The 26,820-nt window shown below is 28.4% G+C and overlaps 1 protein-coding gene across 8 annotated transcripts in view; it reads right to left on the bottom strand.

Moving 5' to 3' along the window:
• Positions 1-781: 781 nt before the first annotated feature.
• Positions 782-26,820, bottom strand: part of LOC121129225 (octopamine receptor beta-2R) — a 258,818-nt gene continuing 232,779 nt past the window's right edge. For 5 of the 8 annotated variants that reach the window (XM_040724931.2, XM_071893259.1, XM_071893261.1 and 2 more), the window contains 3 exons: positions 17,478-17,592; positions 12,028-12,237; positions 782-996 (listed from right to left, as the gene is read on the bottom strand). In XM_040724931.2, coding sequence (XP_040580865.1) covers positions 918-996; positions 12,028-12,237; positions 17,478-17,592 — 404 coding nt within the window. In that variant the 3' untranslated portion in view covers positions 782-917. Of the gene's footprint in view, positions 997-11,889; positions 12,238-17,477; positions 17,593-26,820 lie in introns of all 8 variants that reach the window. The other 3 variants (XM_040724929.2, XM_071893262.1, XR_011783470.1) reach the window with 2 other exon arrangements.

Genomic DNA, 26,820 nt, shown 5'->3' with positions numbered 1-26,820 from the left:
ATGTTCCATGCAAAAATAAATTAATTCGTCGACCACTTTAAAAATTGCAGAATTATTTAACTAATTTAAAAATTTGAGAGTGTTCAGTTTTAGACGCATGCACATATATTGATTTCCTGATTTTCTTCTCTTCTCTTACCTAATAAACAGTTTCCTTCATAATCGGTTGTCCAAATATAGAATTTGATTTTAATACTCAACATAACAGTAATTTATCCACTTTAGTCATTGGCAATAAAAACTTAGTCTGAATTTGGATATCAGTACAGTATTTCTGATCGTTTGAGTATCCAAAGTACATAGTTTGTCAGGTTACAATTTAGTTGGGTTCAAAATGAAAATTTTTTATGACTGGAAAAAAAGGGACAAAATGAAACTTTTGGAGTTCAGCAACAAAACGCAGGTAGAGAGTTTTTTCTTATTATTTGTGAAAATGGGGTAATCAAAATATGTATTCAGGATTGAAAAAGTAATTTTCGAGGTATGGAAGTTTTATTTTTAGGCATCCAATATTTTTTTTTTTTTTTACAAAAATATATTTATTAAGAAAGTTGAATTTGCAAATTTTAATAAATGAACACCCCTCCTCTACTTTAGGATTGTATATACTTCTGATCTGAATTATCATAAGTTTTTAGTTTAGAGCTCTCAGTATAAATGATCAACAATACTTTAAAAATAAATGTAAAAAGTCATCAGGATTAAGATGAGAAATTTTCCACCTTTCATTGTTTTGGAAAGAGTTAATATGATTAGGGTGTTTAATAAAACAAATAAGAAATATTATATCGTAAATATATGCATTAATTAAGTGTAATATGAGAGATCATTATAATTTGTATTACATATCATCATAATACAACATTACAAAAGTTTTGTATCATTTTCAAAATTTTGAAATCATTGATTTTGAATGGTTATTTTTTCTTCAAATTGAAACTCCAATTAACCTTGACTTTTTTGGGTGTATTATCGCTTTGAAATATCCGTATACGCCTGTAATATAATACAATACATTTTAAAATGTTGTTTGTTTTTAATTGTATTATTTAAAAAAATGAAAAAAATAATTATCACTTGATTATACATAAATATTTTATATATCATCATTAATAAATTTATTTACAAAGTTATTTACAATGGGTCAATCAATCATTGACTAAATTTTGTTAGTTCTTCTTTATGCTTACATCCCTTCAGTACGGGTAAGCATTATAATAAAAAGTATGTATTTTATATATTTATATGAATTGTATTGTTTTGAATTTAAAAAAAATATCTATCGTAAACTTCAAATAGCATACCAACATATATTAATGAAAAAAATTTCTGAATGAGATGTCCATCTTTTATTTTTGTCAAAAAATAGACAAATTGAAATTGCGAAGAACATTACAGGAAATATTTTTTGACAAGTTTTTTCAAAAAAAAGTAAATAGCATTTATTAGCATTGTTGAGAAAAATATACAGCTTCTAATATTTTTTCGTACTTGCAAAACAAACAAAAAATATGAAAATGATATCTTTGAAAAAATAACAAACGATAAAAAGTTCATTTTTGTAAATATTACAAAATTTATGGAATAATACATTTGGAAAATTGAAAAGACTATAATGTATTGTTAGAGTTTAAAATTTTAAGTTCAAAATCTATTTTTTTGTGGCATTAAGTCTTAAAAATTGAAAATTCACGTTTGATGAAAAAGAGAAAAAAAAAATAGATGTTAAAAAAAATGGATTTACACGAATATATCTCAAATTTTCATATATGATATGTTTTGTAAATATCCCAAACTATGTAGAAAATATTTTATTTTAAATATATGATTATTATAAAACTTCAAAAGAAAAAATATTAACATGACGAAAAGCCTATGAGAACTGTTTTAGATTTATTTTTTTGAAAATAGGATTAGTACCCTATTTATTATGTTATAAAATCAGGAGACAAACAAAATTACAAATAAAAGAAGTTATATTCAGAAACTATCTAATTGCACCATTATAAGCTCCAATATTTACTTTTAGGCATTGGTGATTACTAATTTTGTCTTATATTATTGGGTTATAATACATCCAATCTATCAAAAGTTTCCACTTCAAAAATAAAATTCAGTTTATTACATTCAATATTAAGTTTCAAATTGACCATTTTTATACTATGACAAAGTATATGTTAATTCTATTTCAATTTATAACTCTAATCAAAATATGTATCCCTCCTTAAATACTCGTGATGAAACTTAAAATGGTTACTTACTATCTAGCCAAAACTATCAATTTCTACTTTGAAGAAGATTGGAGGTAAAGGCCACCTTCAGATGACCAATTTATAGATCTTGATAATTTCATAAAATACATATACATAAAAAAGAAAGTTGGTCGTCTAAATTATGTTTATATTATTAAATAATGAGCGAAAAACCCTTTTACAAGCTGGCTGAAAAAAAAAAAAAATTCGGATGTAAATGGCTGACTTCAGATAATAAAGTTTGAACTTCTATGTTAATATCTAATTAAGAACCAAAGTATTGATAAAATTGTGTTTTTTTTTGTTTATATCTAATGAAAAATATACTTTTATTATTTTAACTCTCAAACTTGCGTGGGATTTTTTACAGAATTAATATTGTAGATAAACTAATTATGATCCATGAGCATAAACTTTTTTTTGGAAAATTGGATTTCTAAGGAATTTGATTTAGGACTTTTGATTAAAAATGAGACAAATCAAGTAAAACATAAATATTTAATTTACTTTTATATCGAGAGTTAGTGAATCTGGAGAAAAGGTTTGTGTTGTCTAGAGGTATTTGGGGACTAAGAACTCCTAATATTCTACAAAATAGGTAAACTTCTTTTTTGTTTTTTTTGGGAAACTCGAAAGAGACTACTAGCGGCCAAATATATGTAACATGTTTTTTTTTCTCTTATAATAATTTGAATTAGACATGATTTGATTTATAAAAATTACAAAATATGAAAAATTAGCAATAGATAAATCATACAAAAGTCAATCTTGATTAGTTTCATTGAAAATTCTCTTTCAATTGACATTATTTATTAATTGTTGAGATGTCATACATATTTTTGACTAAAAACATCTGCAAAATGATATCATATGTAATTTAATGTGTAATTTTAGTATAACTATGTTTTTTTTAAAAAATAGACTATTATTTAAAATTACTTTTGAGCATTAAAAGGATATATGGACATGCTTAAAAAAAGTGTATCATATGTGTTTTACTTGAATAATTCTGTAAGACAAACTATTGGTCCATACCGTGGGACTAAAAAAATTGGTCCATTATTCCATAACTATTAAATTTTGTTTCCAAGTCGTAGACCGTATTCTAAACCATTTTGGTCTAAGAAACAAATCATCACTTAAGACAATCACCTAATCCTGAGCTATGATACACTTCCTGAATTTTCAACCTTGAAGTAACAGTATTGATGTTCATTAATTTTCTTCTGAAATTCAAAACTTCAATACATTATAAAATATTTCTTTAATATAAAAATATAATTATAAATTTTGCACACTTTTTGGGCATCTTGAAAAATATATTCAATGGAATAACAGCAATAATGTTTATTTTTCTAATTTTTTTTTGTGTGTAGAGAATATTATTTTAATTATAAATATCGAGATAGTTACAAGTTAACAGAAGATAACAAGGCCAATAATATATATCTTAATTCAATAGAGATTATTATTTAATTAGTTTTTTTGGTTATATGTAGTTGCAGCAATTACGTATAAACAAACATTATTGTAATACATTTACTCCATCTGATCTAAGAATGGTCTTTGAAGCCAATTTATATAATATAACAGTTATTTATTTGGTCCTTTCAGACCGTGAGTTTAACCTACATCTATTTAGTTCAAGAAAGTAATTTTCCCAATGCATTTTCCACTGAGATTTGTAGCACCCTATTATTTTATGTTATGAGTCATAAATACTGTTTCAACGTATCTCAGAGCTGAGTCAACTTGACCGATCGATGGTTCATTCAAAATATTGTCAATATTAAATTATTATCAGAGCTAAAGTCCCATTCATTATTGCATGAAATGGCTGTCAAAAGTTGCATATTGTTTTGAACATGGCAAAAATAATATTATATTCGCAATATCCGTTCAACAACCTCATATAAATACTAAAAATGGATTTTAGTGATTATATTCCAAGAGCTATTACATTCAATGTAATTGGATAATTTATTTGCACCTGGTTAACATCTTATTAGAAAGCTTTTTAAAAGGATTTGTCAGAGTTATCATTGCATTTTGGTTCAATTACTTAAACTTGTTTAAGACAGACTTGCCAAAAATTGACGCAAAATATGCTTGTTATAGATTATATTAGTAAGTAATATAAAAAAAATCATTTGAATTTGAACTGGCAAATGTTGCCATTGTACCCAAAGTCATGGATGGTTGCCAGAGATATAAAGAATTTGAGTTAAAAATGAGGTATTTTTTTAACAAGTCCTTTCAAGGTTATGTATTATTAATTTTATTAAAACATTTACGTTATACGTTATTGATCAATATTATAGATCGGATAAATTTACTTAGTCTGATTGATTTTTCAAATGAATAATTTCCGTTATATTAAAATACGTTAAGTAAAAAAAAAACCATTATTTTTACTCGATTAAAAAAAACTCAATTAATGTTTATCTTCTTGGCAATCAAAACAGTACATACATGAAGATCGAACTCTACGATTTCAATTATTTTTTCCACATTTTCGACAATTGACCTTCCTGAGAGTGGTAAATCTATGATATCCAAATCAAAATTGTGCGTAATTGGCTGTTACAGTGTCAAGACCATAAACGTATTTTATATATGTTGATGTCCAGCCTTGACGTAAGCTCAAACAATTATTATAATTATAATAATATAATTATTAAATCATTTATTGTAAAAAATAATGGATGTCTTTTTAATACACGTATTACAATTGTTATGTAAATTCTGTATCGGCAGCCTTTTCTATGTTTGAGAAAGTTTGACTTTACTAACAATTTTTTTTAAGTCAATTGATAAAAAAATCTATTTATATGCATTGCTTCAAATCTATGTATTCTGTGATACTACCAATTTACTAATATTGTGCTGATCTTTATTTAAGACTGAATACTTCAGTCCCATCCAATTCAGTCCTCAAACTTAAAAAGTTCGTTCCTGGATGACGTCAAACAACTTTTTTTTTTAATCAGTTCTAGTACTGACATTCCTACTAAGTAACAGCTGTCGTAAGGACTTATCCTTTCGACCGGATTGGACAGAATAAATAAGGTCTGCCACAATATTACTATTTCCTAAGCTTCTACGTTTGTATGAAAATTTTATTTCCGACCCCAATTTGGAATTTCAATTGATCTTTTCCTATTTGTATACATATTGAAGCTAGGCAGATATGTTTTCCAAAAGAATATTTTATGTTTGTTTACGAGGGGTGTCTGAAAAGTTTCAGCCCTAATAAAGATAACCTACCTTTTTTCTTGATTTTTTTTTTCTTTTTCACTACAAACTTCTACTCGTGAAGTTACCAACTTTGTAGTCTGTCTAAATAGTTTTTGGCGTTTTTCTCTACAAAATAATAGTTCATAAAATTCTACATGTTTTTGGCTCAATCACTCCTAGTTGGATTGACTTCTTTATGAACTTTAACATAATAAGCCTTCATGTGTCTCCTACGGTTTGAATGTATTTAAAGGTCACACTTTCAAAAAAAAAAAATAAATGACATCTCAATACTGGATTTTTGTCAATTTTCACAAAAAGACTCACATCAACTCACTCAAACTACAAATAACATTACAACTGCGCGTCCAAGATAGCTGAAATTTTGTTATGTAACTGTCGAAAGATGCTAAATAGATGTTACTAATTTTTATTAACCAGTGCTTTCACTTTGAGATCGGAAACTTTTCAGACCCACCTCTTATTCAAAAACAAATACAAACATGAAGTGACATAAGTTTATTCAAAAACACAAAATAATTATTTCCTTTTTTGATCATGAAAATATATTACATGTTATATCAAATTTATATGTACCAAATTGATATAATAAATAATAAATGAAGAAGACAAATTATTAAAAAACCCGTCAATTTTCGAAACTTTAACAGCGTTGGGTGATTTCCCAAATTTCTTCCTGATGGTTCAAATTTTGTCAAGGATCCGTTTTACCTAAGTGCATATTTTTAGTCTATGAGAGCTGAACATTTTCCAAATAAGTAAAAAATGGACCAGTATGTTATTACCGATATAAATATAAAAGTTTCAGATTCTTGGTTAATTTTTTTATAACAACGTTATGTGGTGTGTCAACCCAAAATCATTTTTCTACACATATGAATAAAAGAAAGAAACTTTACTCCTTAAGTATAAACGGCTCATTATTTAATTGCCATTTTTAGGTACATAATGTGCTTCATATTATAATTTGTAGCATGGTTTATTTACTTCTAGGAATATTAATTATAGTTTGGAGCCTTCGTTAAATAAATTAAACTTTCTATAGTTCCAATATGCCCTTTAAAGTAGAATTCTTTTTTTTAGAACATATTGATAATTTTTACGATCTCTATGAACATTCTTCGATGTCTCCAAATGATTCATGAAAAAAATAATAGCTAATTCGATTCAAAACACAAATATAATTTTGGGCTCATTTTTTAGAAAAATTATCCCAATTTGTGTTGTATTGACGGCCTATATATTTATTGCATCAAAAGACACCAAAATATAACTTTAAGGGCATTGTAACATACCGGGCCAACCGTTATTAATAACCAATTTGAACACTAAAAGTGTTGAAGTCCATGGCAGGATCCTGGGTGAACTAGAAAACAAGTTTAAAAGCTATTAAATATTTCATTCAACCCCAAAGAACATGGTTCATTAATGTATCCGCCTCAGAAATGAAGGTGAGCTCCAAAAGCTACTGTAGACCCTCTGGATGTAGTTGCTACTCATGGAAGCCAAGCCTCATTAACATAAATTATTAGGGGCAGTTGCTGTTTTGGTGTCTCCTGTAGGACTTGGACTACACGTTCGTCTAGATGGAATAGTCTAGGGGCTTGAGGCGTGGGCTCTGTCGCAGCCAGAAGTATTTTGACCAGAAGTGCAAGTTGAGCTGGATAAACTCTAGGATTTTCTGGGCTGTCTGGGAGGTGCTTGTGTTGTTGGAACACTCATGGAGAATTGCCAAAGATGGATTTGATCCATGGAAGATCCTTGGTGACCATAGTTTTGATATACTCATCAGCTTTTAGCCTGTATCCTAAAAGTAACCAAACGGGATTTATGGCCTTCCAGTTGCAACCAGGCCTAATATCATAACTGAAGTAGGGTATTTTGTGGGGGATCCTTATGTGTACTCCTGTCCTACATCCCCAAATGCCAGTACTCGATCATTCTGCCTGATGAAGACAGGGTGAACGGTAAAGGGTTTCTCTTCAGAAAAAGACTTTTCTCTGCTTTTATATCAACAGAGACCATATATTACGTCGCAAAGTCTTTTCTCCTGCCTTGTTTGAAGCCCTGAGAACAGCTGATGGGGAGTTGTTTATCTGCTTGCCCATGTCAGCAATTGAAGAATGTAGCTTTTTCTTAAAGGCTGACTTTTGGGGGTTGACTAACATGAACTGCTTCCTGCCTACACATTGAGAGTGTTTTAAGTCCTCCCTGGCCTTCAACCGCACGGAGACATTGAAAATAGTCATCGTTGAGGTCCCAGCCTGCTCCCAGATGGCCTTTGGGGATGGTCCTTATCGGAAGAGCGCTATTATCTCAATCTTCTTTTCATACTTTGTGCTCATGATGGCGAACAGAATAATATTTTTCTTAGCAAATTATCTGTTCTACCTCATTTCTCAACAGTAATTATTAAAAAAAAGGACTCTTGACCTCTTAAGTTTGCATAATAGAGAAGAGTAAAAAATAACGGCCGGCCAAGTACCTATATATATCTAACAAAAATTTAGGATTCAAATTCAAACAGTATTTCATTTGATTTAACTTAAATGCTAAAAACAGTGCTTATTACGAACAATTCGTGCTTCATTCATGCCTTTAAATGGCATCTTTGAATAATATAAAATAATAGTAACAAAAAAAAACAACAGATTTCATTTTAAAATAAAAATAATTTTGAGATCTTTTATTACATCAGAAATGACTATTTCTTAAGCCTTATTGTATTTTTATATTACATAAAATATATGTAGGTATTACAACACAAGGACAGATAAAATAAAATAATATATCTTTTTACATTGTTGTTTAAAACAAATAAATACTATTTATATCTTTACTTGATCCTCAATCTCTTTGTAACAATTAGACCGTTAAGTAACTAATTTCTTTAGAAAGGAAAATTATCTTCCTTTTTTCACAAATATATATAAATTGACAAAACGGGTGCAGTGATTTTTGTACACATATACAAGCATGAATTAGGCTAAAAGGCTATAAGATGCCATATAATTTTTCCATTAAAAACATATGTATATAAATAGAAAAAGTTTAACAAAAAAGAAACAAAAAACTTCATTCTTGTAAGCACTTTTGAAAGTATGAAAGGTATTAAACCTTTGTTAGTGAATGGGGATATTATACACCCAGGATTTATAAAAATGTTTCTTATTCCTTTGAATTTACATTCTATCTCCAATACTTCTTATTTTACTCCTGAAATAGTTTGTTACATTATAGGGATGGGCAGAATCTGAACGTTTTTCAAATTGCTTTTTTTTAATCTAGTGTATTAATCTTACTATGCTCTAACTTCACCTGAAAGTACTGTTCATAGACAACAACTTTTGTTTTTATACTTATTCTGTTCAGTTTCACCATGAAGTAGCAAATGGACAAACGTAGAGGAATTACAAGATTGACAATCATAAAAGACACAAAATATGCCTGAAGCACGTTCAATGACGTCTGAAAGCGGGTAAGGGCCTTTATTATTCCTCGTGTGTTTCACACAAATCCAAAAAAATTACTGGTCACTTCCTTGTTGGGCTCAAAAGGTCCATCATAACAAATCCTGAAATCTTAATGGCTACTCATAGCCGGAGGAGGTCTATTAGTAAGGAGACGGTGACTAGGGTCATTAAAACTACCTTGAATTGAAGTCCTACATCAGCTAAAGGCGTCACTTTCTTACCACAAAGATGAAAGACATCAGGTAGCAGAGAGGCAAAATACTCTGTCATTTTTTCTAAATTAAATCCAAGCATCATAAACCTATTCAGTGATGAGTCAAACACCCGTTTTGACGCTGATTACAACCCAAAGAATTACCGCTGGCTAGAAGAAAACAGAGGTAATTTTCCTCCTGTGATGAAGACCAAGTTCCCGTCCAAGATAATGGTGTTTGGCTTGATCACCAGTAACATGAATGTAATGCTGGCTAATATTTTAAAAAATGCTCTCAAGTTGACCTCTTCAGTGTACTCAGACCTACTTAAGAATGTTGGGATGCCATTACTGTAAGCCACATATGTACCCTCCAGGTACAATGTTCATGTGGATTCAAGATTTAGCGCCTTGTCATATGGCCAAAACTGTCAAACATTATCTCGAAAACCAGTTTCCACGTGGTCATCAAATCTGATGAGTGGCTTTCCAACAGTCCTGCATTATTTTTAGTATTGGTCAGAGCTGGGAAATAAGATATAGGTACTTGAATTCCCTGAAGCTCTCTGTGAAGAAAAAATGTCCTGCTTCAACAAGAAAGATATAATAAAGGCCTACTCTGTCTGTATGCCTCGTTATATTTGTTGATCAATGTTGAAGGTGATCACGTTGAATGATATTAAAATGTCATCTAATATTATTTCAACTTACTTGAAAATATTTTCCGGATATTTTTGCCTACTCCTGTTTATACAATTTTGAATTTAACTTTGCTTTAAGTTAGTTCTTTTTTTTCTGAGATTCTTCTTTTTATAATGTGAGGACTGGGGCATACAATATTAGTCACAAAAATGAAACATTGTATATATGTTATACGCAACCTGATCAAAAATCAAGGGTCCTAATTTGATTTCCTAAATTTGCATAAAGATTTAAATATTTAATAGAGTTTTTAAATAGAAAATATAATTTCAATGTTTTTACTTTAAAATTAACAAGTTACATCTTGTGAAAACCCTACACACAAGTTGTGGATTAAATTAAAATAAGGATATCTTATAATCAAAATAAATATTTTAATTGATATTTACGGCTACAAAAGGGACAGCATGGTTTAAAAAGTGATACAAAATTTAAATATTGTATTAAATATGACCCTTTAAATGCTTACAATGTAAGCATAAAACGTATTTGAATATATACGTTTTATTTTTGGAGTGTCTTTCTTACTCAGTTAACAAAACTTCTTATAAAAAGAATGTTCAGGAACAAAGGGCAGACACATATCTATAGGCAATTGGGGGTGGGGCTTATAGACGTAATCTAAAATGTGAAGAAGAATGCCGAAATTAAAATGAATCATAGAAGCTGTAGAAAGGCTGCTGATCTATTTGATCAGATTTTATGATCTGATAACGCACTGACTATTGACTCAATTATATAATAACTATATGAATGTTTGTCTGATCAATTTTAATCCAGTGAATCGAAGAATTTACATGATAGTAATATACTTTTCTTGTAAGATGGTACATTTTTTACAGGAAATGTAGCTACAATACACCCATGATGCTGCACCATTGGAATATGCCAAAAGCTACATACAAGGATAATTTTGCAGGGTAGTATTGGGGGTATTTGTACTGTCCCTACGATTGATTAAAAAAAAAGGATCCTGCAAAAATATTTTTGTCTTAACCCCGTGGTTGTATTGAAAGACCAAGAAGACCTGTTGTGTACGATAACCTTAATTTCAATACTTTCAAGGGCTCTGTCAAGGAATGATGGGATAAGTTATTTCTGGCTAAATAATAAAAACGTTTTCCCCATTCAAGAAGCACCTTGAGAAAATAATGAATGTGGTATGTCCTATAATAGTTATTATTTTTTTGAAAATCATATAAAAATTAGTATATACTTGTATGTAATATAGAATATTATATAGTGAAAATTTCATGCGTCATGTGCAATTTTTTTATTGGCACCCGTTCTGTATAAAAACCATTACGTTTAATCTAACTGCTACTTAAATTCAGATCATTATCATACTATAATTAGTGATTATTTATCGTCAAAAATATATAATATAATGTATACTATGTAATTATTGCTATATAAAAATATTTTTACTACTCCTACTAAATAATAACTTAAATATCGTAGTTTAAAAACAAATTTGAGGCTTTCAAAAAGTAAATTTTATGCTACAAAAAAAAAAGTACATCATATAAAATTATTCTATATAAATCACATCTCAAATAAAACTTACTATGTAAAAATGTAGTTAAGCAAGGAAATGAAATGCATTGAATTCTATATAGGAATCCCTTGTGCCAATCAAAAAAAAAAAAAAAAAAAAGGACACAAAGGTGTAGCAAATCGTTAATTATATCAGTGTGTCAAACAATGTGCTTTAAATATATTAATGAATGCACGTAAGTCTCTATTTTTGTCATAGATTTTTGCATCTGCTCCTTTTTCAATTAATTACGAATTACAATGTTAGAAGATCCAAGGAACAAATCCCATCAAACATGAGTACTTTTAAAGAAGAAAAAACAAACAAAATTATCAACTTAGTTTGAGCTTAATACACAAAGAATTAAGTTTTTAATGAACTGCTATCAATTCATATTTTACACCATGAACATAATTCTATGAGGATGACATATTAAAAGTTTGTTAAAATACATAATTAGAGTTACATTAATACCCATTAGACTATATGAATACGAATAAAAAGACTACTTTAACCACTCGCATCCCATCCTAAAAGTAATTTCCTTTAAGTATGAGGGCGAGTGCTTATTATCAAACATATTCAACATTAGAATGGGTATTAATACCGGACCATTCCTTTTGAGAATGTTCATTCCTCGATCGAAACCAGCAAAAGGTTTTGCGTAATATGTCCGAAAAAGCGTCTTTGAAATCTCGGTTTGTCATCACGTAGATCACTGGATTAAGAGTCGAATTAAAATATCCAATCCAAAATAGGATACTCACAACTATTCGAGGACACGGGCACTGCTCATCTCCACAAATAGCTACTGTTAGGTACCTGAAAAATACAATAAAAGTTCTTCATTATCTTTTAAATTTTAGGAATAAAGTTATTAATAATGAAGTATGTGTGTAATATAAATAATTTATTATAATGTTAGACGAATCGGATCAATTTTTGATAATATATATAATTATGGTAAAAAACTATTTGTGTTGGTTTTTAATCAGGAAATCCAAGCAATTTTAGTGCTTAAAATTGCGAAAAATAAGGGGAACTGGTGAAATCTGAATGAAGTCAAATGTACTCGGACGTGTTAGACATAAACAGAGATAAATATTAAATGTTTATATCAATTTATTTTAAGAGCTTAGCCAGTATTAGCAGTAATGACAGCCTCGAAACGGGAACGGAAGGCTGTGCAAACATGTGATATTTAGCTGCATCTCATCTGTTCAAATTTATATAAATTGATTCCATGATTATAATTCAAATCAGGACTAAAATATTGGTGACACAATATTTAAACTGTTATTATCTGCTATAGTGTTGGCTCAAGGTCAGGAATGCAAAAAAAAATATTTTTTAATAAATATTTGATAAATATGTTGAATACAACAAAAACTATAAAATTTGAAAAATGTTAATACGTACAAAAAAAAAAAAAGCTCAATTAATCAAATTCTTTTGTATTATCCATTGTATAATTACGACTTCTTTATTGACAAATTTTCCCATTAAGTTATATTTTTTTCTTAAGTGCTTAAAATACAAGTAGTGTTAAATTGAATTTGATTTTAAAACTCTAGAGTATTTAAAAAAGAATCAGGATTTGAGAGTGTAGTTTCAATTCAGACCCATGCATCGACATAAAGGAACTATTTAGATAAAAATTAAAAGTTAAAATCAATTGAAAAAAAAAAAAACATTGGAACACTTTGATATTATTTTTTAAAATTCAGCGGTCTATAATATTTTAGTCGTAGGTAAAATGATAACACTTTTGATTTTTTTCGCTCTATTTGATTCAAATTTCACGGTAAGGAAGCTGCCTTCTAAATGAAGATATTTTTAAAACATTATAACAATTGATTTTCCGTTCAAAAGATCAGAGTTTTTTTTGTTAAAAAATATATTTTACAATTTGGGAAAGAAAATTAATGGCCCTATTCAATCAAAATTTTATTTTTATCAATTCTAATATCTCACAAATTAGTTAACCAATTTAAAATTACTCTATGCACTAATTGTGGCTAGTGGTTCCTAGTTTAATTACTTAAGAGATATTTTTTAAACAATGTTATGTAGCCATTTATTTAAAAAAAAAAAAAAGAAGCAGAAAACACTTCTTGTAAAAATATTTTAAATTATGGGTTATAATTAAAATTTCCATTCATTCACAAAAAGAAAATGATATTATAAATGAGAATATGTATATATGGGAAATATAGATATACATTACAAATATAAGATTATTTTAAGGCTTTTATTAATGGCGAAAATATATTTGTATTTATGTAAAAAATAAGAAAAAAACTTTCATCATATAAAAATAAAAGTAACTGAAAGAGAAAAATATATTTGATTGATATCTGAGCCCTCAGTATTGATTTTTGCATCAGTGAGGGCTTGGTAGGAATTGAAGAAAGAGTCGTATTTTTACATGTATCAGAGATTGGTATATTTTAAAACAAGGGGGAAGTTGAGAAATTATTGGTGAAAAATTACAAGAAGAAGAAAATTCTTGCTAGTAATTAAAAATAGCTTTTTTGAAAACTCCATTACTTCCCTGGGGGTATTTATGAATCAGAGAGACAAAAATATTACTAAAGAAGGAATATGTGTAAATAAATGCTAAATATAGCGATGATAAAACGAAAAAAAGTTGATGCATATCCTCTTTCTTTTTGTTTTGTTCATTATGTAATGAGTCGTTGGGTATTCACATCTACCACTAAAAAAATAATTTTTGCCTTTCTTTAGTGTAAATTGATTAAATAATGAATAATATATACATATATTCAAATAAATTTATACATGATTATAATATTTTCCTTGCACTAAGAATATTTTAAATGTAGAAGGTTCTCCTGTTTGAAACCATAATTCATTTTCTCCCCTAAAAGGCAGCTGATATTAACAATGGTCTCAATTCAGTATTACTATATTTCTAGCCCCCACCTTCTTACACAAATCCCATCCCGAAATATTCCTGTATTATCATGTGTGTATCCTATTTTTTGCTCTACCTTCTATGTAAATATATAAATTATTATATACTTTCTGTAACTAATTTTTCTTTTGAGAAACTTAATTAGTTCCTAAGATATTAATGAATATATAGTCTTAATTAATCATTGAGATTTAAAGGAATGTTTTTAATGATTTATATATCTACTCCAAACAAGGAATAATATATAAAAAAAGAGATTAGCGATGGTACTATGTATGAACAAATGGACTAAGTCTTGATTAATTGTAATTTATAATTAATATATCATCAACAGTCTAAAAAAGGGGTTATCAACAGGTTTTGGATGTGAGCCTAGTTGAGATAAGGAGATAATCTCGTTGACAACACAAATTTAAAATTGGGTAAAATTTTAATTCTATAGAAGAAGATACAAACATGATAAAAGTGAATGAATTTTCAACATAATTTTTTTTACATACTTTAATGACCTAAATTTGCTCCTGAATTCTTAGCTTTCTTTTCAAAGTTTGCCTCCAGACTGCATGTAGAAATCCTCATTATTTAATCTTAGTGCTCATAAGTTAGTTTTATTAGGTTAAAAAAAACTTTTAAAAATCTACATTTGTCAGAATGGAGGCCAAAAAGAGAATGGTTTCTGACTTTCACTACACCCAGGTGAGTGCCAAGTAGATTATGAATGTCATAGGATACACCAAGATTCTTGTGTACAAGATTAAAATCATGGTTAATTCATATCAAAGTCTTGAGATGTCCCCTGGTAGTAAATGCCGTAAAATCGGGATCATGTTGAACATAGGCACCGTGGTCACCATAAGTCCGGCTAAGTCGATGAACCAACATTCCAATGCTCTCAATGTAAGTCATTGGACAGTGTTGAAATATGTGCAGGGTTTGGTGCAGGCTTATCCGACGAACTGGGCAACTTTTTTCAACAGAAGTCAAGGCCAACCTGGTAAAGAAAGACCAAAATCTTCCGTTGTGGCACCCTTCTCCCTTACTGTTCCCTCCTCGACCCTGCCATTTAAACTGTAGTTGAGAATAGAGCCTGTGCTACCCTTTGCCAAAATATGGAAGGCTTCAAGACCTCCGTCGAGCAGCAAGAGGCGCAGTGTCTGGGATATTCTACTACATGTACTGCAGTGCGTTTAGGTACCAGTTTGAGGTCATGGTAGCAGCCAAAGGGAATTATTTGAAAAATAGAACGATAAATCTATAGAGAATTTAGTGATAAATTTAATAATGATTTCATCCTGCTCATCGTTGAAAAAGTTTACCCTATATGTTCATCAACAAAAATTCCACGATTGAAAATGTTTGCATGTGGGTAATGTAGGGACCATTTTAATTTCCAGCCCATAAACTTATTTATAAAATATATATAGATAAAATAATGCTCCATTTAACCCATGAATGCTTTTGTCTTTGGTTTGAAAATGATTTTATCTTGTGAAAAACGGTACCTACTTAGCGTGTTTGCTGATGCAAATGCATATTAATATCTTATCACACTTACTAACAGAGTTGTTCCTGATGTAAAAAAAATTAGCTTGAAAGTAGACACATTTTTGTTGAATGATATAAAAAAAGGTGTTTTTCTGAAATGTTGCATATGTGAAAAAAAACAAAACACTTATTATGAACACACCCATGTATTACATTTGAATTACTATACTTATATACAATTAGAATATATTTAAAATATGTACTTATATGCACATTTGTTCATTGTATCTAGATAAATATTTGGAAAATTCACACTGACAAAAAATATAATAGAATTGATGCAAGATATCAATCATAATAGAATATAATTATGAGGAATTAAGCTGTTTATTACAAGAATTCATAGAGAAGAGAGCTGAGTACATTTTTTTTAATTCACTTGTTTTTTAGTTAGTACTAACCAATAAAAGACAGCTGTGAAAAATTTGTCAGGGTTACCAATTTTTTATTTTTTATTTTTTTCACATGCATGCATTTCATATAAATTGAATCTATTGTGATTAGTATTGTGCCAGTTCTTGTTGTTCTAATTCAGTATTAGAGCCGATTCTGTCAGTCCTTGGGACCTGTCTTTAAGACCATCAGTCCTACGGAGTGTCAGTAATATAACTGATATTTAAAACAAGAAATAAAGATTAGTGACGTAGTCTATAACTGAATTTTATAAGTTTTAGGACTGAACTTGATCATACCAAGACTAAAGCTGGGGTTTTACAATCACGACACTATGTATTGCTATCAAACTAACTAAATTGCATTAAAAATGTGTATTTTATCATTTATAGAAAAGTTTTCATTTCGTAATTCTTGGTTTTAAAATATGAAAGAATAAACTATATTATTAAGAATAAGGTATAACAAAACAAATTATTACTGTATTTGTTAGTTTGAACAACTTAATATAAGACTTTGATGCAATAAAATAACTAATCAATATAATATGTACTTTAAATATTTTTTTGGGTTATTCAAGAGCAAAAGTTGAATTGTTTTATTTTGCAAAAAGTTATTATTCTACATATCTTTTTAATAATGCATTGTTGTTTTACTTTTATATACGTATATATTTAAAAAACTTGTTCAAAAATCAATGATATTAAAAATACTCATTTATCGTTGTTATGATTTTGAAATAACATCAAAATATTTGACAAATTAAAATAATAGATCTCATTATGGATGGATAGGTCCCAAAATTTTGAAATCGGTTCAAATTTGTTGTTAAATTTTATGGACGTGTTATATAAGACGCACAAGCCCTCACATACAACAATATCAATCAGTGATGTCAACATCAAACTATCAATTTTCATATAAACTTTTATAAGAACAACAAGTTCTTTAATTTGGCCTCAATGAAAAAAAAATTAACAAACTATTCTCATTCATGAAAAATTAATAAGGGTTTCTTTAACTAATTTAAATGGTGAACTGAAATAATATACTGTAATATATGAAAGGCGAAACCATTTGTTTTAAAATTTGGAACGTTTTTCAGAGACCAATGTTAAGGGTTATATCAAGTACCAATACAATTCTAGACATAATTTAAATCTTTATATTTATTTTTCATACTTACCATGTAAAAAATGGGACCCAGCATAGAAGGAAAGCACCCATTACAATCCCCAATGTCACAAAAGCTTTATGTTCTTTTCTCCAGGATGAATAATTTCGATTTCTCTCCTTCAGACCTGTAAGAAATTGATTTACAGTTTTAGTTATGATATGTTCATAATGTACATTAAAGGTGTACAATGTACATTTTTTATTTTTGGGTATCAAATCTATGTACAAGTACACTAATAAATAAAGTATTGAATGATTCATCGTAAAAAGACCCATTAATTTACTGTTATATTCCCAAAGTATTAATATATTTGTATAACAAATGATAAAGTTAATAACATTATTTTTTTATTAAGCTGTACAAAAGTTGCGTTTTTACAAAGCAGGACTAGAATATTTAAATATTTTTTAGGACAGTTGAAAAATAAAGTTGATATATCGTTAAAATGTGACAAATGTAATTAAAATTAATATTCGGACCTTCACAAGAGACGTTAACAATTTTTATTCCTTGTTAGGTATACATATATTATAATAATGGGTAGTTAGTTATACACAAGAGTACAATTATTTTTATATCTAATCCATGTTATTACTTACGTCTTGAAAGACATTAGAAAATACTTAGGTAATAATGATTTTTCCTCCAATTATGTTTTCTGTTGGATATTTATAGTTTTTATATCGATTAATTGGTTTTCTATTTCCATGGTACAATATGTTAAAGCAAACAAAACTATTAAACTTACTATTACTTTTTATAATATTATTTGTAGACAAAATTAAGAAAACAATTTTTTTTAGTCTAGTTCAGTAGCTGGTCCACGTCAAGTGTACATTCCCTCACAGCATAACCATTAAGTCATATTTTTATTGTTATCTTATAAAATACATAAATATTTAATTAATTAACGTTTAAATAGGAATCCTAATTTATGTTATTAATCATCAGCAAATATGTATATTATATAAATTATGAGTTTAAATATAGAACAATAATATTAATAATATAAAAGTGGCTTTACATTAATACTCTTTAATGCTCTCGTTGGAAGTGATCCCGTTAAGATCTCACGTTGAATTTGGGATATATTTGAAAACAAATAAGAAGATAAGTTCTTTTACAATTAAAATAAAATCAGATTTGCTGCTTGGCAGGGGAACCATATTGAAGGCCACCCCAGAGTCCCAAACTTTTACTTGTAATAATAAAATAATTATGATTGAATATAAGCTAAAGTTTCGTTCTTGTACATCTTTTGACGTATTTTTTATTAAATCGAGCAAATCAGAAGCTTAATTATGGCCGTCTGAACAACACTGGTCCAACAAATCGGTACAACGGGTCAAGAATGGCCCAAGTGAGTCATAGACCCCTAATATTTCATACAGTCTCTTATTTTATCTAGAAAAGCCAGCTCACCCAAAATCATTAAAATCGGGGATGATCATCCCGTAAATTACAAAAAAGTGTGTACCCTTGACGTAGAATGACCCACCTATAATTTTTTTATCAATGGCCTAATTAATTCATGAAGAAAGTTTCACCATTAAATAAAAATTTAATTTGTAAATACTTACATTTCGTTGGTGTATAGATAGACATATGAAAGTACAGAGTTGATATATCTGGCTGTTTTGTAGAGCGTTTTTACTGGTATAAGCTAGCATTATGATACTATTTAATTTTATATTGACATTCAATTGTTGGAAACCATATGGTAGTTTTTTTGCTCAGTGTATTAAGACAAAAAAGTACACATTAGTAAACTACTTTTCGAAAGCTCGGCCAAAGTTATACACGAAATGTTGAAAGTATGTTATGTTTAATTGATATTAACTATTCCAACATTATATAATTATTTTGATTGTATTTTTTTTAAATAAAGGGTTTCCCAAAAATATACAATAAATACGCAATTTTGAATTGATTGAACAATGAGAAAGATTGTTTCACGTATTTGAAGTAGAGAGTAACTTTTTTTGGTATTGTCAGCTACTTTTGTATCTCTAAGTCTATCATTTATAATATCAAGAAGATGTATAATGAGTGTGGGCACATGAAAGTAAAGCCAAATACATAATAACTCAAGACATGCTCCCTATAACAGTGCGACCCCAATTAAACGTACATTATCAACAATTCAAAGTCTAGTATATTTTAGAATAAGGAAATATGACCACTGACATCTCTTAACCTCAACCAACTCGACTAAAACGAATGGATTCAAATAGAACAGGAGACTAGTAGGAGCAGGCAAAGCAATATTTCAAGCCTAAAAGATATTTCCAGAAGGCATTCATGAGAATGAATGAGTCCACGATTGAAAAATCCTACAAGGTGTCCTGCCATCGAGGAGAGGCTGGCATTGAGCCTAAGGGAAGAGTAACATTAATTATTTTTCAAAAAATGTATTTTCTCAACAAAGTCCAAAGTGTTCCATGTCTAAAGACGTACCCACAACTCTATTGCCAGCCAAGGGCGTCAGTCTAAGCACAAATATTACTCTATGACGTCTTACGAACCCTTTATGAATTCAACCTTTTGATTGAGTTATCAAGGTAAATTCTACGAAACTAAGAAAATAATATATCAGTCACAAGGAAAAATTATAGAGTAACATTATCATTTGACTTTCATAAATTGTACAAAAAAACAAAAAACAAGAATAGTAGCTACATTACAATTAGTTTAATTTGTTATAATTATTTTTTGCCAGTATTTATTTTCGACAGACCTGCACAATTACCTCAATATTCAGTGCAAAATTTTCATCCATCTAGGGTAACAGGACGTCTTGCAGGATCTTCAAGTACTCAGCTGTGTTACCCTTTAGTTTAGTCTCGATTAAATGTAAAATGAAAATTAATTAACTACAGTATTTAGATAAATTTTTAATTTTTGTCATATTGAAATTCAAAAGATACTCGGGAAATTACAAAAGAAATAAATCTTTATTGAACAAAGACAAAAATAAAGCATTGCTCAAATTGCTATTCTCTGGGGTAATAGTGGTGTACAGTTTGAAGAAAAACCTTCTATATATTACCTATATTAGGGCAAAACTTATGACCCAAATAAGTTGAAAAATCTTACATTTTTCTATGGTATTGTAAAATAAATCTGTTAGAATATAAAAACGACCACTTATTATAAGAAAAGTGACTGATATTTAAAAAGAACGTTAATATTTATTTAATCTGTAGGCATATTTAAAAAATATATATTTATAAATATTTTTCATCATTATATATTTAACAATTAATTCAAAATATAAGTATATCATAAAAGAGAAAAATTCAAAATTCAAAAATGTGTTTCTTATAGTTTCCTCTACTTTTTACAAAAACTTTATTGGCTCACGCTAAATATTAATATATTTATTAAAGTAATGCCCAAAGTTTGTATAAAAAAAAATTAAAAATTTGGGAATTTTTTCAGGACCAACCTCACTATCATCTAAATATTTATAAACTGTTATTTGTAAAATTAAAAAAAAATAGTATTATTTATAAAACAAGTTTTCAATATTAATATTTTATTAGGAAAATGAAATTATAGTTTTTAAAAAAAAATCAAAATAATACTTTTTTCTATATTTTAAATGCAATAACAATTTGCATTTATAATGAAATGATAATCTTATGAAATTTACAAGAAAATAAATATTCCTTTATCTTTTTTTTTCTATACATGTAAAAAAAAAATTACGTAATTGTATATTGGTTATTGTGATAGTTATTATAGTATTGAAAAGTTTTGATAATAATCCTTTCTCATCTATATCAAATAATATGTTTTTTTTCTTTAAAGATAAAATTTTACTGCCAGAGTTCTTTTGAATTAAATTTCTAAAAATATTATAATTTTTTGTAGATTAATTAGTGCTTTATACAAAATATTAAGATGGCACCAACACAACAACTATTGCACGGCTTCTTGCTTGAAAGGCAAAAAATGATTTGAGGATAGCCTCCAAGGCAGTGGCAAAGTTCCAGACAATGATGGTGAAGAAAACATCATTAGGATTACATTTCTCAAGGAAAGTGGCCCAAGTCAGAATGAGGGATATTAATTTTAAAAAGTACTTTTCCGGAACATGTTTTAAGATTCCTATTTGTTTTGTCCGTTTGCTATTCTTTATTTAAACTATTATTCTGATATAATTTTAATAATTAATTTCTCGGAATATTTTTATAAATTGACACAACCTCGAGTATATGCATTGTATTATGTGAACGGCTCACACGAGTAGTACTACTTTTTTTTTAAATCCAGGTATAGTTTTTTATTTATTGTAACAAACTTTAATAAATTTATTGTTTTTGTTCATTATTAATGTATTCATTAACTTTTATTTTTGATATTTTTGTGCAATAAATAACGGCATAAAAAAATAATTTGACAAAAAATAGGAGTCAATTCACTGTTTTTGAGTCAGTTCAGATTAATCATTACAAAATGGTAGAATATTGTATTAAAACTTAAATGTAGAAAGAAAGAAGAAAAATATGATATTACTTAATTTGAACCTCTAAAAAAGTTTATGATTGTATAAATTTTTTTTTGAGTCAGTTTGATTATTAATAGAGCAAAATTAAATTTACATGTCTCAGATTTAACATTAATACTTCAACATCCTATCACCATTTTATTTTTGATACTTCAGAATATTTTAATATTAACATCAATGCAAATATATGTTTCCCTTAATGTGAATGTATTGGCAATATTATAGGAACTTAAAAAAGTATTCTTGGGCATTCAATGCGATATAAATGTAACAAAACTAGGTACTAGTTCATCTACTGACCAGATAATCATTTTATGATCCTAAGATTTAGAAGCATGCATATTATTAATAATTTGATACTCGAATACTTAGTTGAAACCAAACATAATTCATATTTGGAATTAAAGTATGGACACTAAATATTTACACATATTATTTTTCCAAATGGCAGAGAGCATCTAGACATACTCGGAGTTCGACAGAAAAGGACGAATAAATTTTTAGAAATGGACCCAATTCAAGTGACTTAGCAGAATTTTGTTTCATTGTTGTTTAATCCATAAAATATAAAAATGAGCATAAAAATATTAAATTTAAGTTGATTTGGCCAAAAAAGCTATTTTTAAATCATGTATAAGAGTATAATTTCAATTCAGAGCCATAATTTGAACTAAATGACTAAATAGTTAAAAATTAAAGGTAATATTAATCAATAAAAAATAAACATTCTACTATTAATAAGTTTATATAAAGGGGGTTTTAATAGGGACGCTCACATTTTACGTTCATAGGTTTCGATAACAAAGTGATATTTGTTATTGTTTCATTGACAGCTGTGCTCAAAAATAACTGTAGTTTCATCATGGAGTAGTACACACTCGAGCAACGCTTGCAAACTATTAAAATTTATAGTGGTGAGTTTTTGATCCAAACATTAAGAGCGTTAACGCCAATTTATGGTCAACGTAATCGACCTACAAAATCAACAATTCAACATTTGGTGAAAAAATTTGAATCCACATACACGCTACATAATGTTCCTGTGCCAGTGAGACAAAGAAATGCACGAAGTGTAAAAAATATTGCTACCGCAAGCGCATCAATTCAAGATGACCCAAATTTGTCTCTTACGCGCCGTTCTCAATCGTTGGACATATCTGTGACATCGTTGTGGCGAATTTTGCGAAAAGATTTTGGCCTACACCCGTATAAGATCAAGTTGACACAAGAACTAAAGCCGCTTGACCACTTCAAATGTAGGAAATTTGTAAAATGGGGTGAACAAAAATTCGAAAATTATCCTGATTTTCAACGTAAAATCATCTTCAGCAATAAGGCACATTTTTGTCTCAATGGCTTTGTTAACAAGCAAAATATGCGCTATTGGGCCGGAAACCCCCCACACGTGACTCATGAGATGCCATTACATCCCCAAACAATTACTGTTTGGCGTGGATTGCATGCTGGCAGTGTCATTGGGCCGTACTTTTTCGTTGACGATGCCAATCGCCACGTTACTGGGAATGGAAATTGTTACGGCACCATGAAAACCGATTTTTTTTTGGCCTGAATTGGTAGATATGGACTTGGACGATATGTGGTTTCAACCCAGCAACACTTCACACACAGCAAATGTTACAATCGATTTATTGAAGAATAAGTTTGGTGAGCATCTTATCCAAAAATGGACCCGTTTTATTTGGCAGACTCACTCGTGCGATTTAACGCCTCTAGACTATTTTCTTTGGGGTCATGTGAAAGCCCTGGTCTACACCAATAATCCGTCGACGTTAAAAGAGCTCAGAACAAATATTCAACGCGAAATTGCTGCAGTTTCAGCCAATTTATGCGGAAAAGTAGTCAAAAATTGGATTCAACGATTGGACTTCGTAAAACGTGCACGTGGTGATCATTCAAACAACATCGAATTTTATTCATAAATTAACTTGAACGTATTTTAACGGCAAATAAAGAAATTGTCGATACTCAAACCATTTTTGTTTTATTTAAAAAAAAAAAAAAATTTGAGCGCTGTTAACCTTTATTTCTTAACTTATCTTGAATGCAGTTCCTAAAAACAGTGACTTACCAAAAAAAAATCTTAAATTAATTGACTTTACCCATTGTTTTTACAAATTTCTTCGTTAAACAAAGTTTAATGTGGAGAAGTGGTAGAAATATTCTTTTGAGAGCCACTAAAGGGATAGACTTGACTCTGCTTGTCTCTGGTAAATATATAGATCTAAGATGCAACTAATTTTTGTGTAATGATCCATAGTGGGAAGGAAATTTTGTTAATCCTGATTGTATACCCATAAGTATTCCTTTAACTTTGAGAAGTCCACAGACGTTTAAGAAGTACTACAATATATTTTATAATAAAATAAACGTTAAAATAATACCAAGGGCATATGTGAGAAAATTTTAAGACTCGCAGATCCATTGTTATTTAGAAATATATCATTTAAATATAAGTAGGTTTTATCAAAATTATTGATGTACTAAGAATAAATTAGCAAATTTATAAAAGACAAAATTATATTAATCTTAAAAACTGTAAGCACTAGAAGAAATAAAAAAGAACAGTTTTGGAATCAACGTCAAAATTGTTGTAAGATACCCACAAAAGGATTTCTGATGATAATTCTATGTTGACCTGTGTTATCATTTATATTGTTATATCACGTCAAAATAGGGTTCTGAATCGTAATTGTACTCTAAAAAAATGATTTTTAAATAAAAGTCACCTCTGAAAACCAAATCTATTTTGGTTAAAGGATTCAATGTATTCTACAGCCTAAACAAAATTAATAAATGTTGGTGTACTGTAGAGGTTACATTTACTGTTTTAATTATGTGTTTTTTTATATTATTTACATCTCAACATATTTTTTTGAAATCTTTGTATAAATTTGTCAACGTTAGGTTAAAAAATAAATCTTTACGAATGGATTAATTCGTTTTAGTCATTTTTATGGGAAAAATGTATTTGATTGCATTATTTTTGGAACTAATTACTGTCGAGTTCCGGGTTTTTGTGGTTTTTTAAGGAACATAATTACGAAGTATGTTTGGTTGCTTCATATTTCCTTCTTTTTTTTTTTTGACAACCATTATTTACTCGGCTTAAGTTAACAAAAACGCCACCACGATTAATACTTTTACGAATAAATTAAAAAAACTAATTTTTCGTTACCTAATGAATAAAGGTTTTTGTACAGAAGAAAATGTGTAAACACTTTTTTGTTTCTTTCAAAGAAACATAAATTTTTAAATTCGATATAAACACAAATTTTAATTGATAATATGTTTTTTAGGTTAAAAACTATTTAGAATACCTACATTTACTTCCTATAAAAACAAAATAGGTACACGTATGTAAATAATAAAAGTTTCTATTCATGTAGTAGTGATTCATTAAACGATATTTTTTCCAACATAAATTGCTTGCTAATTAAAAAGTAAAAAGCCTGTAGGGTTTTTCTTAAATAGAGAAAAAAATATTTCACTTTGTTCTATGTGATGAAAAATAAATAAATCTTTATTATTTCTGCTTATAGGTGTAGTAAAAATAAATCATCTTTAATTTATTTTTTACAATTAATGTTTATCTTTTTGGCAATTAAAGCACTGCTTACATGAGGGTCAGACTAGATTTTTTCGTTCTTATTTTCACATTTGCAGCTATTGGCCTTCAACAGCGTCACGGATCTTTGAAATCAAAATTACCAGAACAGAATTGACGAAACTAAAGTTACCTGAAGTTATCTGTTACAATATCAGAACCAACAACACTATTCACATTTACAGCCATCTAGCTTCTGTTTGACTCTTTATCGAGGAAAAACTGTAAAATATGGCGTATTTTGTCCTTATTGCTATATATCTTTAATGCTCACTCAAACAATACTGAGTTAAATTAATAAAGAAACTGTATCATAAGATTTGTTAGTACAAAATCTAATCTTACTAACGCCATCAAGCATGAATTGATTGCACTTTGACAATCTATGATACACATTACAATGGAAAAAAATAAGTTTTTTCTTTTTATACTACACATTTTGTATTGGTATATTAGAGTCTTTTTCATTTCTAAATGTTGAGATGTTATGGCTTAAAAATGTTTACTCTGTCAAAAGAAAGAAAGGATAAAAAGTTAAAGCCTTAATAACTAATGTGAATGGATTACATAGAGGGTACAAAGTTGTAAATTTCAAAGTTTTATAGAAATATAAACTTCTTATCTAAAATATGGATAATATTTGTCAAAATAAAGCATTTATAATAAATCCCTTTTTTAATTATACTATTAACAATTTCTCAGAAATGATAATGTACAAAGTTTTCCTCCAAATTTTTTATTTTTTGTACAAAAAGACAAATAAAGTATTTTCGCACCACTTTTTTGTCCTTCATCTATTATTAAAGATCAACAAAAAAATTTAGAACGTTATTTATAGTAAATAAGTACATATTTTTATCTCACATCTTCCTTATGATATCCATCTAACATTGTGTATTAGATAGGCATGGCTGAATTTACTCCTTAAGCTAAAGTACCGGCCCAGAAAAGTATTTTTCATAAAAAAAATCTATTTTTTTAATAAATAAAATTGCGTAATTTACCATTCCATGGACACTGCATAGCTTCAAAACATTGATTCTTTCTAAAAAGTACCTATATAAATAATTTCAACATTTCTCAAAAAAAAATTCATTATTTATCTAATATCCTTCTCATTTTGACTGTAAATTCTTTTTGGGAAAAATTTATATTTTGTAAGAGGGAATTTCTGGATTGTAATTAGTTGGCAAGGGTTTTGATTTATCTCTAAT

This window comes from Lepeophtheirus salmonis, chromosome 14 (assembly GCF_016086655.4).
Source record: "Lepeophtheirus salmonis chromosome 14, UVic_Lsal_1.4, whole genome shotgun sequence".
NCBI classification, from domain to species: domain Eukaryota; kingdom Metazoa; phylum Arthropoda; class Copepoda; order Siphonostomatoida; family Caligidae; genus Lepeophtheirus; species Lepeophtheirus salmonis.
This window is presented reverse-complemented; position numbering and strand designations above follow the sequence as displayed.